The 16,954-nt window shown below is 45.6% G+C and overlaps 1 protein-coding gene across 2 annotated transcripts in view; it reads right to left on the minus strand.

The window, feature by feature from the left end:
- Positions 1–16,954, minus strand: part of LOC139414938 (kinesin family member 26Aa) — a 186,266-nt gene that overhangs the window by 14,142 nt on the left and 155,170 nt on the right. For both annotated transcript variants that reach the window (XM_071162585.1, XM_071162584.1), the window contains exons 6-12: positions 16,551–16,644; positions 14,191–14,453; positions 13,132–13,315; positions 7,564–7,723; positions 6,579–6,741; positions 1,732–4,879; positions 744–940 (exon numbers count right to left, since the gene is read on the minus strand). In XM_071162585.1, coding sequence (XP_071018686.1) covers positions 744–940; positions 1,732–4,879; positions 6,579–6,741; positions 7,564–7,723; positions 13,132–13,315; positions 14,191–14,453; positions 16,551–16,644 — 4,209 coding nt within the window. The remainder of the gene's footprint in view (positions 1–743; positions 941–1,731; positions 4,880–6,578; positions 6,742–7,563; positions 7,724–13,131; positions 13,316–14,190; positions 14,454–16,550; positions 16,645–16,954) is intronic.

Raw genomic sequence — 16,954 nt, forward strand, 5'->3', positions numbered from 1 at the left:
CTCGTTGGGCTTCCTCCACCCGTAGTTTCCCCTTTTCCTCATTGGGCTTCCTCCACCACTAGTTTCCCCTCTTCCTCGTTGGGCTTCCTCCACCCCTAGTTTCCCCATTTCCTCATCGGGCTTCCTCCACCCCTAGTTTCCCCTTTTCCTCATTGGGCTTCCTCCACCACTAGTTTCCCCTTTTCCTCATTGGGCTTCCTCCACCACTAGTTTCCCCTCTTCCTCGTTGGGCTTCCTCCACCCCTAGTTTCCCCTCTTCCTCATTGGGCTTCCTCCACCCCTAGTTTCCCCTTTTCCTCATCAGGCTTCCTCTACCCCTAGTTTCCTCTCTTCCTCGTTGGGCTTCCTCCACCCATAGTTTTTTAATCTGGGGCATGTTCAGTTGAGGCTGATGAACCCGACTGTCCTCCTTAATTTTAGCCCACTGCGAAGGGGAGCCATGCCTGTTACGCAGCCATGATAATCTTGAAATGTTATTTATAAAGTAGACAATTACTGGAGGGAATTCCTTTTGTCCTTTGGTGAGGTCAAAAGGTGAACAGGTGTGACATGCACAACATTTATGCAAGTAAGGAGAGGGAAAAAAGCAAATTAAATAACATTCCCAGACAAATAAGTCAAAATATTCTGGAGTCTACAGTCTGGCTAATTTGTGTACATACGCATGCACGCCTGCGCACGCACACACACACACACACACCACTTTAGAACGCCAAGAAGCAAGCAGATGGAGAATCTCTAACCTCTGTCCCCGTGGCACCCTCTCGCCTCCTCTGCAGCCGTTCCACGTCGTCGATCTCGTACACCTTGATCTCGAAGGGCTCTTTCAGGGTCCCACCCAAGGGGGGCAAGTCCACCCACTGGCCTGGAACGCCAGCCTTTCTGCCCAGGGAGGAGGTGTCCGGCAGGGGAGCAGGGATGAGACGGCGCCGCTGGAGGCCTGGAGCAAGTGGGTGAAGGGAGTGATCAGTTCATTGGAGTTGGATATGGACACCAGCAATATCCTAGCACGTGCGGCACTGCCTTGAAATATGCATGAAGCAAAAACATGCCAAGACACAGACTGATAGCAGACTTCCATAGAGCCAGCTGGGATCACATAACCTTGGGCTAGCACTGATTACATATGCATTAGGCACTAGACCCTATCTGTTGCTGTTATGAATTAAGGAGGATGGGCACATGAATCTGAATAGACCGAATTCTTGTTATGAGTGTACACTGCAGCCGGATACGCTGTCACTTCAGATACTACACTTGAATGGAGATTCATGACAATGCTAGGTGGAGTACATACTGTACATCGAAATATATATTCATAGGTTTAGGAAAAATAGATATTTAAATGTGAGATATCCATGTGCAAGGCAAATTCATACATGATATTAGAGTGAATGAATACATGCATTCTTACTCGCTTCAGCATGCATGTAATGTTGTATTTAGCACCAGGGTTGTCACCTAGCAACACTTTTCAATAGAATATAAATAATCTACTAGTGAGAAAACTAGAGAAAATATTGTATGTGTATTTTATTTTACAGATTTCAAAGAAAAGTTATATCACTATTTTAATATGTATATTGTTAAATTGGAATATTGTGGGGCGCTAAATTAAATAACATTACACTTACTTCACAAGTACAACTTTATGAGATCATGAGTGGTGATTGATGTGGTATAGCTGTCTGGATATTGATACAGAACTCTCTCAGTGTAACTAATACTCACCATTGCCTCTCTTCTTGGGTGATTTAGACACTCTACTCCTATTAGAGGTGGACACCCCGCTCTCGCTCATGGAGTCGTGGGCTGACGAGGCACTGCCTGTGGTCTCGCTGTCCCGGATCATGCTCTCATACCCGCTGCTGCCCCCACTGTGGTAGAAGAGCGCAGTACGCCCCATGGCCGGTGGAAGCTCCCCACTGAGCACACTGCTATTGTCACTACCGTGCCCGCTGCTGTAACGCTGGGGCCTCCGCGGGGCTGTGATCTTGCTATAGGGCGAGGGCAGCGGCGTGCTGACAGGGGATCCGCTGACGCTTGCCCCGCTATCGTTGGCATTGTCCCCTGAACCCCTGCTTAGATGTTTCCTTGGGCTTCCCGCCACAAGCTCACTAACTCGGCTATTGGCAGCCCGGATGGCCTGCTTGGTGCCCATGATAGTGCCCCTGCCAGGCTTGCCATTACCATTGGTCCCTGCCAAAGAACGAGCTGGAGGTTTCCCCGTTGGAGGTAGGCTGGCATTGCGTGCGGTTGGCGCATCATCAGATTTGGTGGAGTAGTTAAGGGTCTTGGAACTGCTGGCAGACAAGGTTCTAGCCTTTGATCCACTGGCAACTATGGCCCTGGGGTTGACATTAGCTTTGAGCTGTCCCAACTTGCTTGACGTCGCAAACGTGGTAGAGGAAGGTGGAGAGGTAGCAGTGGATGTGGAAGTAGTGGAGGTGGGAACCCCAAGTTTTGGCACTGATCTATTGGATTTTCCATTGTCTCCTAAACTAATGCCACTATTCTCTCTCGACAGGCCAGGTCTGGACCTCACTGAGGTTAGACTGTCACTTCTCTCCAAGGACATTAGGCTACCATAGTACCTTCCAGAATCGCCTTTGGCTCCTCGTGTCTTCAGGCTTGACGCTGTCTTAGCTGAGCCATGGTCAGCCTTCAAGCTGCATGTTTTGTAGCTAAACAAATCCCCTCTGAATCGAACATCAAATTCCTCCTCGGATACTGATGTTTTAGGCAATGAGGACCTTGCAGCGTCGCTGGCTGCCCTTAAGGCACTAGGAGATAAGACTATCCTTGTCTTTTGATCAAGGCTTGATTTGCGAACAGGTGGAGCAGGAGGAGAGATAGAGCCGGACTTTGGAAGCATGCTGCTTTTCTGTCCATTTGCCTTCTTTCCCAAAGAGGAGAATCTCAGACTACCACTACCATCGCGGCCCCATTTTGATTCAGGGGAACTGTGGGGGACTGACACTGTGCCAAGAGTGGTGGCGCCTCGCCTGAGCTGTGGCATCCTGCTCATGGTCTCTGCTTTCTTGCTGCTGGACTTTTCACAACCGTCTACCACCCTCTGAGTCGTGGAGGATACCTGTGCTTTCGGCGGTCGAGGTACACTGTTGCTGTTTCCTCCCGGCTTCCTGGAAGGGAGGCCACTCACGCCATTTCTGGGTGGCTTACTCGCCACAGTGGATTCAGTCGCTCTAGGATCCGAATGGCCGCCCCCTCGCAACCAGAGATCATCTTGCTTGCCTTCCTGCCTGCTGCAGCTTGGGGCAACTGATGAGGTAGGTTTGGTTTTCCTGGGAAGACTGGAGTGAACAGCATGGTGTGGGTTCTGAGAAGAGGCTGAGGTGTTCAGAGTGTTTGCTCTGAGAGATGCTTTGGTAGAGTCAGGAGAAGGTGGGCACTTAGTTAGGGAGAGCTTGCTTGGGGTTGCGGGGTCACTGTCCAACTCAGAGAAGCAGACACCACTGTCATTTAGGGAGCTCTTGGTACCATGCTGCAAGAACGGCTCCCTACGGAATATACCAGGGGAGGACAATATGGAGGTGTTCTCCGGTACCATGCACTTAGCCCTCTGTAAGAATCTACTTGTCGAATGGGTGCCGTCGCTCTCCAAGGAGCACACGCTCACTTCACTCGGCCAGGAGCCAATGGAAGACTGTCTGCTACCATGATGGGCAAACATCTCCTCCTGTGAGGCTGAGCTCACCCCAGATGCACACTCTTGAGCCGTGTAAGCATCAAATTCATCGTTGATGCTGCTAATGATGCTGACAGGACGGGAGCCTGAGGCCAGGGCCTGAAGGGAGCAGTCACTATTAAAGCTGATGATGCTGGAGGGCCGCCCATTGTCTGGGACCAGTCCTATGGGTAGGTCCTCCACAACTGTGAACACCAGCTCGTCTTCCCCATTCAGCTCCACGGGTTGCTGCAGGGTGATCGTGGTCCTCAGGACATCTCTCTCCAGGCATCTGCCCCTCAATGCTGCCCGAAGGTGGCTCATCTCCATGGGACTCCTGCCATGATGGGCCCTCTCCAGGACCGGGGACCCCCCATGTTGTCCTTGCCTTAGGGCCTGCTGACTCATGCCCACAGGGGGTGCACGGCAGATAGCATCCAGGCCCTGAGAGGGTGTTCTGGAGGATCTTGGCAAAGAAGGAGAGGCAGAAGGCTTAGGTACAGTAGGCCCTTTGTTGAGGTAGACCTTCTCTCGCACCACAGGCTCTGAGTCTTGCAACAAAACGCTGGGCTTAACCACGCAGGCCAGAACCTTCTCCCCATCTGCACTTGTCCGTTTGTGACTCTCTGGGACCCCTCCATCTAAGGACAATTTGGAATGTTCCTGCTCAGACTTAGCGGGAGCTGTGTTGGTGGTTGTTGTGCTAACGAGAGGCTTTTGGGAGGGGGATTTAACAGTCTTGGGGGACACAGTCTCCTCTGGGCTATTGGTCCTTTGGGCTATTTGTGCCCCTTTGCCCTCCCCAGTGAAGGCAGCTGGGCCCTCGCTGCCATCAATGCACTCCAGTCTCTCTTGGAGCTCAGCAAACGTGTCGCACTTGAAGTATTCCACCTCCGGGCGTTGGGTGTCTTTCCCGCGCTTCCTGTTCAGCGAGGGGATGATCGGAACAAAGGAAGGTGGGCCCTCATTGTCGCTGAGCTCTCTGTCTGAAATGGTGGCCCCACCAGGCCCGATGTAGATGACCGTGTCGCAGGAGTGCTCACTGCTGGATGAGTAGTCCGGGTCACTGGACAGCAATGTGGGCATATCGGGGTCAAGAGCCACAGTTCGTGGGTGGAAGGGTCTCAAGTGTGGCTTGCGGATTCGTCCCTCTTCGCAGGAACTCTCGCCACCAGAGGAGCTGGATGCATACTGTAAGCAGGAGAGAGAAGACACATTCAAATCTTGTCTGCGGTAGGGATTCAATAGCTGAATTATAAACAGTGTTCAATTCCTAGACTTTTCAATTTATTGGAACCCAATACCATTCAAGGTTAAAAGTGCAAACCAAAGGCTACATGAAAATGTATGTAAAAAAGAATTTGATGTATCCTATGGTGTCCTGATCTATAAAATATAAGTAGATGCTGTCAATCTGCCTAATTATGTTGAAGGTATGCTTTCCAAATCTCAGGGCATACATTGGATGCTCTTTAGTATTGATTACATGGCAGAAGACACTGAGAAAATGATCGCTGTAGCAGCCCTTCCTTTGGAAGAAATACAGATGAGCTTAATAGATTTAATTATTTCTATGGCAGAGTCATTATTACCCTGGGAAATCATTCAAACAATTCAGACATTCTCTAATTGAGCGATACCAAAGGATGCTTGAGGAATAAAGTCTGTATCTATGAAGACCATGCAAAGAATGTAATATGAATGTATTGATCCAAATCTTAATGGATGCAAGACCCAATACTCACGTACACATTCTGGATACAGATGACCGCACTCTCACACACACTTTAATTCAAAACATAACCCACTGGGCACAGACGTCAGTTCAACATCTAGTTTTGATTTACATTTTGATTGAGTTGTCAACTAATGTGAATTCAATGTGAAATCAACCAAAAATGTCAACCTGTCATTGGATTTAGGTTCAAATGTAGGTTTTTAATTAGGTTTAGTTTTTTTTTTTTAAATACAAAGTTCCCTTACCATGATGACTTGATGACTTTTTTCAAATCCAATCAGTTTTCCATATCAATTCAACGTCGGCACACTGACTTTTTTGGTTGAAATGATTTGGAAACAGCATTGATTCAACGTCGGCACACTGACTTTTTTGGTTGAAATGATTTGGAAACAGCATTGATTCAACGTCGGCACACTGACTTTTTTGGTTGAAATGATTTGGAAACAGCATTGATTCAACGTCGGCACACTGACTTTATTGGTTGAAATGATTTGGAAACAGCATTGATTCAACGTCGTCACACTGACTTGTTTGGTTGAAATGATTTGGAAACAGCATTGATTCAACGTCGTCACACTGACTTTTTTGGTTGAAATGATTTGGAAACAGCATTGATTCAACGTCGGCACACTGACTTTATTGGTTGAAATGATTTGGAAACAGCATTGATTCAACGTCGACACACTGACTTTATTGGTTGAAATGATTTGGAAACAGCATTGATTCAACGTCGTCACACTGACTTTTTTGGTTGAAATGATTTGGAAACAGCATTGATTCAACGTCGACACACTGACTTTATTGGTTGAAATGATTTGGAAACAGCATTGATTTAACGTCGTCACACTGACTTTTTTGGTTGAAATGATTTGGAAACAGCATTGATTCAACGTCGTCACACTGACTTTTTTGGTTGAAATGATTTGGAAACAGCATTGATTCAACGTCGGCACACTGACTTTATTGGTTGAAATGATTTGGAAACAGCATTGATTCAACGTCGTCACACTGACTTTTTTGGTTGAAATGATTTGGAAACAGCATTGATTCAACGTCGTCACACTGACTTTATTGGTTGAAATGATTTGGAAACAGCATTGATTCAACCAGTTTTTCCCCCAGTAGGAAGCCTTGTTTATATGTTACTACCTTGGATTTCTTCTTCCTCATGCGGTGGATACGCGAGGCCAGCTGCACAGTGGTGAGCGTCTCCATGTAATTGGTTGGTGAGTCAGAGATGTGTGCTATCATGGTGGTTCGGCAGTTGATGTTGCCCAGAGACTCCCTCAGCAACATGGTGAGCTTGCTATCCCTGAATAATACATCAGAGATCCCCTCGTTAGTCCCCCAAAAAAGGACCAGCACCAGATCCTTGTAGCCATAACTCACTCCCCTCTAAACCTCCCAGGATCACAGCAACCATTCCTAATTGTACCAAAGGATTAGGCATAGACAGGCAAAAGGCGGCGGGAACGAGATCTCATTTACCATTTTCAACTACCACTTTCCGTTTCAACTACCTTCTCATGTTCTGTCTGTAAGTAGGGCAATTTGTGAAAGGTTCCATGAAAACTAGTTTTAAATAGACAAGAAACATTTTCATTAAGCCCACCCTACTCTATACTGTGTATAAATAAAGCTGATCTTGTCTGAGACTCAAGTAAAAACATCTCATTCCACATATTCCTTTTCACAGACTCAAATCTTCTATATTACAATCCAAACCCCCTCATCTCATTGAAGCCAGAATACACCCTTTCGCTGAACCATAACACTGTCAATAATTTCCCACGTTGGTGCTTCGCTAATTCCCTCAACTTCTCTCTCATCCAAACAGGCTAATAGGGCTTCATAGATTATTCCTGTCAGGTGGGAAGAACAATGGAGAGAGATAAAAAGGCCATGACACAAAGCCAGACACACAGACACAGCAGACACATTCAGATTGGCATTGTGAAAAAAACAATTATTCACGAGCATCTGAATGTGTTTGTCCCTCGTCTCAGACATACCTGTAGGGTACGTTAAAAAAAATATCATATTCAAGAGCGTTAGTCCCTCGTTTTCAGACATACCTGTAGGGTACGTGAAAAATCTTTATTCACTAGCGTTTGTCCCTCATGTTCAGACATACCTGTAGGGTACGTGCTTGGCCCCATTGGCCAGGGCGAGGATGACGTTTCCCAGAGCAGAGAGCGACAGACACTGGCCTCCACCTCCTTCCCGAGTCCGACGTATGTCTGTCTCACAGCTGCCCAGATCCAGCAGGTGCAGACGACTGCGGCCGCCAGACACTTTATGAGAGAGGGAGAAAACAGCAGAGACAGACAGAAAGACAGAAAGAGATAGAGAGAGAGAGAGAGAGAGAGGAGAGAGAGAGAGAGAGAGAGAGAGAGAGAGAGAGAGAGAGAGAGAGAGAGAGAGAGTGTGAGAGAGGTAAATTGAGAGAAAAAGAGGAGAGATGGGGGCCTCCCGGGTGTGGCAGTGGTTTAAGGTGGTCTCTGTGCCCCCAGAGCCGGCCGTGACCGGGAGGCCCATGGGTCAGCGCACAATTGGCCTAGCGTCGTCCGGGTTAGGGAGGGTTTGGCCGGCAGGGATATCCTTGTCTCATCGCACACTAGCGACCTGGTCAGCGTGTACTGCACCAAGGCCCGCCACAGGAGTCGCTAGTGCGCGATGAGACAAGGATACAGTGTTTCCTCTGATACATTGGTGCGGCTGGCTTCCGGGTTGGATGCGCGCTGTGTTAAGAAGCAGTGCGGCTTGGTTGGGTTGTGTTTCGGAGGACGTATGGCTCTCGACCTTCGTCTCTCCCGACCCCGTTTGGGAGTTGTAGCGATGAGACAAGACAGTAACAACTAACAATTGGATACCACGAAATTGGGGAGAAAAAGGGGGTTAAAAAAAGAGAGAAAAAAAAGGAAAGATGGTAAATTATAAAACCTGAACTTTCACTAGAGCACCAAAATAAAAACAAGCTCAGGAGTTCACATTGAATGGACCACTTCAAACTTCACATCCCCCCATTTAGCTTTGTGCTAAATGACCGATACACTGAATGACACTTTCAGGGGGCACTGAACCCACTGAGCACAGCAGGGATTTTAAGTGGAACACAATGAAAAAGACATAGGGGCCTGACAGAGGTGGCCCGATAGATACACACGTCGAGGTGTGGCTTAACGTGACCACGCACCCGAGGAGGGTTTTCCCCTTACTCCCATGTAATTAGCCTAACTTTGGCGTCATCCTAAGCAAGCTACTGACACTTTTTGTTGTTGTTTCAATGTTTTCAGCAGCTTCACTCGTTACTGACATACAGTGCCTTCAGAAAGTATTCAGACCCCTTGACTTTTTCCACATTTTGTTATGTCACAGCCTTGTTCTAAAATGATTTACATATTTTTTTCCCCTCATCAATCTGCACACAATACCCCACAATGACAAAGCAAAAACTGTTTTTTATAAATGTTTGCTAATTCCTTAAAAATAAAAACATGAAGTATCACATTTACATAAGTATTCAGACCCTTTAATCAGTACTTTGTTGAAGCACCTTACAGCCTTGAGTCTTCTTGGGTATGGCACTACAAGCTTGGCACACCTGTATTTGGGGAGATTCTCCAATTCTTCTCTGCAGATCCTCTCAAGCTCTGTCTGGTTGGATGGGGAGAGTTGCTGAACAGCTATTTTCAGGTCTCTCCAGAGATATTTGATCGGGTTCATGCCCGGGCTCTGGCTGGGTCACTCAAGGACATTCATAGACTTGTGCCAAAGCCACTCCTGTGTTGTCTTGTCTGTGTGCTTAGGGTCGTTGTCCTGTTGGAAGGTGAACCTTCGACCAGTCTGAGGTCCTGAACAGGTTTTCATCAAGGATCTCTCTGTACTTTGCTCCGTTCATCTTTCCCTCGATCCTGACTAGTCTCCCAGTTCCTGCCGCTGAAAAACATCCCCACAGCATGAGGCTGCCACCACCATGCTTCCCTGTAGGGATGGTGCCAGGTTTTTTCCAGACATGACATTTGGCATTCAGGCCAAAGAGTTCAATCTTGGTTTCATCAGACCAGAGAATTTAGTTTCTCATGGTCTAAGAGTCTTTAGGTGCCTTTTGGCAAACTCCAAGCGGGCTGTCTTGCCTTTCACTGAGGAGTGGTTTCCTTCTGGCCGCTCTATTATAAAGGCCTGATTGCTGAAGTGCTGCAGAGATGGTTGTCCTTCTGTAAGGAACTCTAGCGCTCTGTCAGAGTGACCATAGGGTTCTTGGTCACCTCCCTGACCAAAAGCCCTTCTCCCCCGATTGCTCAGTTTGGCCGGGTGGCCAGTTCTAGGAAAAGTCTTGGTGGTTCCAAACTTCTTCCATTTAAGAATGATGGAGGCCACTGTGTTCTCGGGGACCTTTAATGCTGCAGACATTTTTTGGTATCCTTCCCCAGATCTGTGCTTTGACATAATCCTTTCTTTGAGCTCTACGGACAATTCCTTCGACCTCATGGCTTATAGGGTAGTGTGTGTAGATTGCTGAGGATTTTTTTAAATTTAATTTAATAAATTTTAGAATAAGGCTAACGTAACAAAATGTGGAAAAAGTCAAGGGCTCTGAATACTTTCCGAAGGCACTGTACTTGGCTGTCACAACAACAAATTATTTGCATGATACTTATTCTGCCACTAATTTGTTACCCGACCTGCTAACACTGACAGTAAAGCTAGGAAAGCGGTTGTATTATACTCATTCTGCCACTAATTTGTTACCCGACCTGCTAACACTGACAGTAAAGCTAGGAAAGCGGTTGCATTATACTCATTCTGCCACTAATTTGTTACCCGACCTGCTAACACTGACAGTAAAGCTAGGAAAGCGGATGCACTATACTCATTCTGCCACTAATTTGTTACCCGACCTGCTAACACTGACAGTAAAGCTAGGAAAGCTGTTGCATTATACTTACATCACTGTTTCTTTAGCTTTTTCACCGGTTAGCTGACGTTTAACTGTCTAACGTTTAACAACATCTCGATCTAATTCGCTACTCTCAGATATGTCAAGTAACTACTTCCAGTCTTTTCCTGCCCTTGGACGGTCTAAGTATTTAGAAAATATGATTCTTGTTGGCTTGCCTATATGTCCTTTCATCTTGCCCCAGACCAGCTGGGGAGACAACCCTACCAAATGACCGAAACCAGCGGAATATCCAGGTTTGCATAAATAGCCAAATGCAGAAGAATATTATAGCTGTTTTTTTGTTAGGATACAGCTCACTAGTCCTTACTACAAGATGATTAGCAATCTTTATGCAATACACATAGCTAGTTAGATACAAACAAGTGTTACGAATTTACCAGTGATGAAGTGCTTCGAACACACGTATAAATGTATTGAGTAACCGGAGCCCACAGCTTTCCATCAACATTGCGGCGAATAGCCTGAAACCATGAGGTTTGTCTAACCTGGTCCTTGGGAAGTTGAGGAAACTTCATTTGGTGGTGTTTTCTCCTACTATTGTTCAAACAAAAACAATATGAAACAGCTTTCCGGCATCTTAAGAGCAGGGTTAGTTAGATAGTTGGAGAAATTCTGTTGGGATAGGCTCTTTGACTGATAATGGAGACATACATTCCATGCGACAGTCTAGCTGTTCATGTTAACATTTTTACGTTTAGAATTCAAGTGTTTTTTTGGTATGATGTCATTTGTTGATTAAGACGACATGGAATTATATTAAAATGACCAATCAAGCATATACAAAATGTTTGTAGAATGTAAAAAAAAAAAAAAAAACAGCCGTTGTCGAGTTATGATTAAAGTAGGCAATTTAACAAAGGAGTGAAGGGAGTACCCTACGGCTGTATCCTACTCTGGGCGTGGTCACGTTATGCCTTGCCTCGCCGTGTGTATCTATGAATCAAGAGTTATGGACAGTCGGCTCAGAAGTGACAATCAAAAAGGCTCGCACTTTAACTGCTCACAGATAAAATACATAGTTACGGTTGAGAGGACAGATTCCTTCCCATTTGAGCTCATCTAGGTCAGTGGTATGAAAACTTTGACTCATATCATTAAGAGTAACCCGAACGGTGTCCTGATTTAATACAGTGGTGGGGTTGAAGATTAACCTAGCGTCAGCAAGATTTACATTCCCCTGCGCTCCAGAGTGACAACCCTCCCCGGTACCCGGGAATTGCAAACTAGCCTCCCCTTTTATGTGCCGCTCTATAAACATTCCCAGAAAGAGGACTCAAGCCTCATTACCTATTGAAATGTATTCTGGCTCTGGACAGCGTGTGCCGTGTCTACCCCCGCATTGCAGCGAAGGGAGTGTGAAATACTAATGACAGCAGCTAATGTAGAGGATGCGGCGATGACAGGTAGGCTAGGGCAGCGTATAATGAAAATGAGCTAGCCTTCCTTGTTAGTATTCCTGTTAAGGCCTTATCAGCAACTCCAAATGAAGCTAATTAATACAAGTTGGATTGGAAAAAAAGAGCGAGAGAGAGAGGAAGAGCTAGAGAGAGAGGAAGAGCGGGAGAGAGAGAGAGATAATAGACTTGCTGGATGGCCTAGCCTTTCCAGCAGGCCTTAACATACTAATGATGCATGTGAAATATGTTCTCCAGATAAAAGGGCAAGGGTTTTTCATTGTGCTGATCAGAGTGGTTCCTTTGAGCGTCGAGCAAATTAAAGACGTCATTATCTTTCAAAGGTTTATCTGCATCAATATGGTGGTCAATGTGGAGCTCCAGATCAATATTTAACATCACATGAATAAGACACCATATTTAGCTGTCATCACATGAATAAGACACCATATTTAACTGTCATCACATGAATAAGACACCATATTTAACTGTCACCACATTAATAAGACACCATATTTAACTGTCATCACATGAATAAGACACCATATTTAACTGTCATCACATGAATAAGACACCATATTTAACTGTCATCACATGAATAAGACACCATATTTAGCTGTCATCACATGAATAAGACACCATATTTAACTGTCATCACATGAATAAGACACCATATTTAACTGTCTTCACATGAATAAGACACTATTTAGCTGTCATCACATGAATAAGACACCATATTTAGCTGTCATCACATGAATAAGACACCATATTTAACTGTCATCACATGAATAAGACACCATATTTAACTGTCATCACATGAATAAGACACCATATTTAACTGTCATCACATGAATACGACACCATATTTAACTGTCATCACATGAATAAGACACCATATTTAACTGTCATCACATGAATAAGACACCATATTTAGCTGTCATCACATGAATAAGACACCATATTTAACTGTCATCACATGAATAAGACACCATATTTAGCTGTCATCACATGAATAAGACACCATATTTAACTGTCATCCTCCTTCATTATGTAACCTCTGATGACTGATGAAATTCATACATGGGTAGACTGCATATTGAATGTCAAATTAACTCGCTAGAAAAAGTTTTGCTTGCCCAGTGTGCTCTGGTGGGTTTACACTATCTGGGCAATTCCATTGGTTGAATAGTGCCAGGCAAGTCAAACCAAGCAGTATATATATATATATAAACCAAGTATTTGAAAGAAAACAAATACCTATTTGACCCAGGTGTACTAAGTGCACACACCAGACCAACCATCCCCAACTTCTCCCCCGACACACAGCCACCGGCACCCTACTCACTTCCTCCTTTGACACTCTTCTCCATGCGGTACTGGTAGATGTGGAGGGTGAAGAGCATGTGGGAGTTTCTCCTCTCCTCCTCATCACAGGGAGGGTGGCTGGTGCTTCGTGCCTCCAGGGCTGTGTCCAGAAAGTAGGCTGCCCGCTCTGCAGTGGCCGCACGCAACTCACTCTGGTTCTGTAGCTGAGGGGGGGAAGAGAGACGAAAAATGAGGGAGACTGAACGAAAGAGAGGAAAAGAGACAATTCATACTAATACTATTGAGACTAGTACTGTACCTCCTACTGTTCCTGCTGTTGTAAAAGCTTTTCATGCCAATAAAACCCTTTGAATTGAATTGAGAGAGCGAGAGAGAGAGAGAGAGAAAGAAATAAAGAGAGAGAGAGTGCACGAGAGAGAAAGAGGGAGGTACAGAGAGAGTTGCTAGAAAGGTAAAGACAGAGAGGGAGAGAAAATTGGAGATGAATTAAGAGAGTAAGAGAGACTCCCACACAGACACATAATGAACGAGATGAAAGAGAGAGAGAGACACAAACAGGTGAGAAAAGAACATGTGAGAGACGGACAGGGAAATAAAGACAGACAGCCATAGACATAAAGAAAGAAAAGAAGAGAGGGGGTGGGGGTGGGGGGAGAGTGAAATGAGAGAGATGAAAAGAGACTGCATTAGAAGGGTCTAGCTAATTGGGCGAACAGCACACATTTCTGGCCCGGCGGAGGGAGTCTCCTGGGTGATCAGGAGGTCAGATATGCGCACAAAGGGAGGGAGAGGTGAGAGAGAGAGAGGGTCCAGGGAGGGAGAGAGGTTGTCTGAGGAAGTCAGGTGGAAGCGGCATCACAAGAGCCCAGGTAGCTAAAGAATTGAAGCATTCAATGACGGGTGATTTATTGTTGAGAAAGGAGCACACAAAGTAAGCACAAATTCTAGATATTAAGTCAGAATATAGCTGAACATAGCCTATTCTAGGTTTGTCACAAACTATTAAAATGCTTTCTCTAGAGCTCCCCACCCAAAGCCAACACACACACACACTCCCACTAGCCAACGAGCTCCGTACCTGTGACCCGCAGATGGGGTCCTCGCGCAGGTACACCCCCGGAGACTGGCCATCCTGCAGGCTGCCTGTGGACACATTGGACAGCAGGTCGGTCAGCGCCTCGTCCCGGCCGGAGATCTCCACGGCGGACACGCGGACCGAGAAGCGTGCCCCGGCCTTCTCCTTGCGTTCCTCGATGAGCTTGAAGAGCCAGGAGATGGCGCAGGGAGCCACACCCAGGCTCTGTGTGGAGCAGTCCCGACCAATCATGGTGTACGTCTTACCTGTGGAGGAGGGTTCAGAGGTTATTTGAGGTGGTGAGTGGTGCGCTTGTTATACTTGTTGGGTTGTTTTCTCAGACATGGACTAAGCCTATAGTTTTGGTCTAAAAGGCATGTTCAACTGAGATTCTCCATTGAAAGTGCATCTTAGTCCTTGGCTAGACTAAATCTGTGTCTTGTAAACCGGCCTGTCGGATTTTAAGTCTGCTCTCCAAAACAGCAGGTGGGCAGGTAGCCTAGTGGTTAAAGAATTGGACTAATAACCGAAAGGTTGGAAGATCAAATCCCCGCGCTGACAAGGTAAACAAACATCTGTTGTTCTGCACCTGAACAAGGCAGTTAACCCACTGGTCCTAGGCCGTCATTGAAAATAAGAATTTGTTCTTAACTGACCTGCCTAGTTAAATAAAGGTAAAAAAAACTGTCAAAGGTTGTTTATAGTTATATATTTGTTCATAAAGGAAATAGCTAGTTCAAATAGGAATAGACACATCAAAAACAGGTTTATGAGTGCAGTCTGATGTTGAAGTAGATAAAAGACTGGATTGACAAAATGTTTTCACCCAATGAGTCCCACCGTATCGCCGGGGCATCTTTAGGCTTCGAACCCATTTTAAACAGTGTGTGTTTGAGCTACAGACTACTGGGTTCTACCATTTGATGAGTGTATTTCTCGTGCATCCGTAGATAGCGACCATGTGTAGTCTGTGTGATTAATGGGAGATGAGCTAGAGCGGTGTTTGTGAGACAAGAGCGGATCCCGAAGGGGACCGGGGCCGGGTCTTTCATACAAAAAACGTCTATAGAGTCTGAATGGTTTGAGCTACAAACTATTAAAGCTATCTAAGCTAATCTATGAAAAGCTGAGACTATCACGAACACGCACATGTTTTGCTCTATGATGCTCACCAGCTACACAAGACTCGTTAGGAGGTAAGGGGTTCTCAGGACATAGTGTCTATAATACTGTAACAAGCTCACATAGTTGCTGTCACAAACTCCAAATTCCACACAGTTGTCATTGACTAGTTGGATATAAATGTCCCAGAGAGCAAACAATTTCTGTAACAACAACATTCATATAAATACATTTCTACCTGGTTTTTGGTTTGGTGGACCTTGTTTTTCTATTCATATCCATAAAAGTAATGAATGCAACTGTTTATGTCAAATTATTTTGTGTTCTACTTACAGACCTGGTTGTCCTGAAAAGAACATGGTAAAACACTTCATCGTGAGGCTAAGTATTGAGGCTGGACATGGAGAAAAACCAACGTCAGATAAATGAAATACTGGAATCTCGTGACTAATAGGGTTAAGTGAAGTCTAGGGATGTGGATCAAATATAAATATGTGTAGCAGTAAAAGAAGTAACAGCAGAAGTAGAAGTTAATAACAAACAACACGGGAGATCTGAAGTCCTCATCAGTGGGTTTGGCAGACCTACACAGCCGGAGGAGAAACAAAGGACTAGATAAAAGGACAGACTGGTCTAACAACCAGATGGAAAACAAAAAGCTGCATAAAGCTCTTTCTCTCTCTCTTTTTCCCACTCTCAAAAAAACGTGCGCGCGAGCACACACACACACACACAACACACACACACACACACACACTCACACACACACACACACACACACACACACACACACACACACATCCTACAACATTATACTGAAGTGGCCGCTGCCTTCCTTCTCTCTGCCTGTCCTTCAAAGCTCTCCACACAAACTCAAAGAGGGCTTTAAAATAAGGCAGACAAAACAAAAGGGGATTCTCCATCTCTCTGCTCTATTGTAAACAATCATTGGGACTCCCACCAGGAAATGAAATCCGTGAAGTGGTTTCCTAATGGGAAAGGGGGGTAGGGACCCACAATGGTTGAGTCAATTAAAACAGGGACCTCTGTTCAGTCAGTCATCTAGTTTGTTTCTTGAGGTGTGAAAACAGGAAATTAAACTGTTTGACACATTAATGGGCCGTCATTCGTTATTTCAAGGGCATAGGTGTGTGTGTGTGTGTGTGTGTGTGTGTGTGTGTGTGTGTGTGTGTGTGTGTGTGTGTGTGTGTGTGTGTGTGTGTGTGTGTGTGTGGTCATACCGAGGTTGGCATGGCCTAAGCAGAAGATGCAGCCGTCTGCACCGTTCACCACCGATTGGATGACCTCCGCCACCGTCCCCGAGCACACCTCAGCCTATCAGTAGAAAGCACAGATCATTTCAGCCAATGACAACACAGCATAGCACACCTCAGCCTATCAGTATAAAGCACAGATAATTTCAGCCAACGACAACACAGCATATCACACCTCAGCCTATCAGTAGAAAGCACAGATCATTTCAGCCAACGACAACACAGCATATCACACCTCAGTGTGACTGAGTCTCTGCGTGCAGAACATTGTTTGTGAGATCAGATCATTTCACATCACAGGACATCCCAATAGCAAAGAGGCAAACACAACCAAGCAGGAAAAAAAAGCACCGCGCCATGTCAAACTTACA

This window comes from Oncorhynchus clarkii, chromosome 8, assembly GCF_045791955.1.
Source record: "Oncorhynchus clarkii lewisi isolate Uvic-CL-2024 chromosome 8, UVic_Ocla_1.0, whole genome shotgun sequence".
Classification (NCBI taxonomy): Eukaryota; Metazoa; Chordata; class Actinopteri; order Salmoniformes; family Salmonidae; genus Oncorhynchus; species Oncorhynchus clarkii.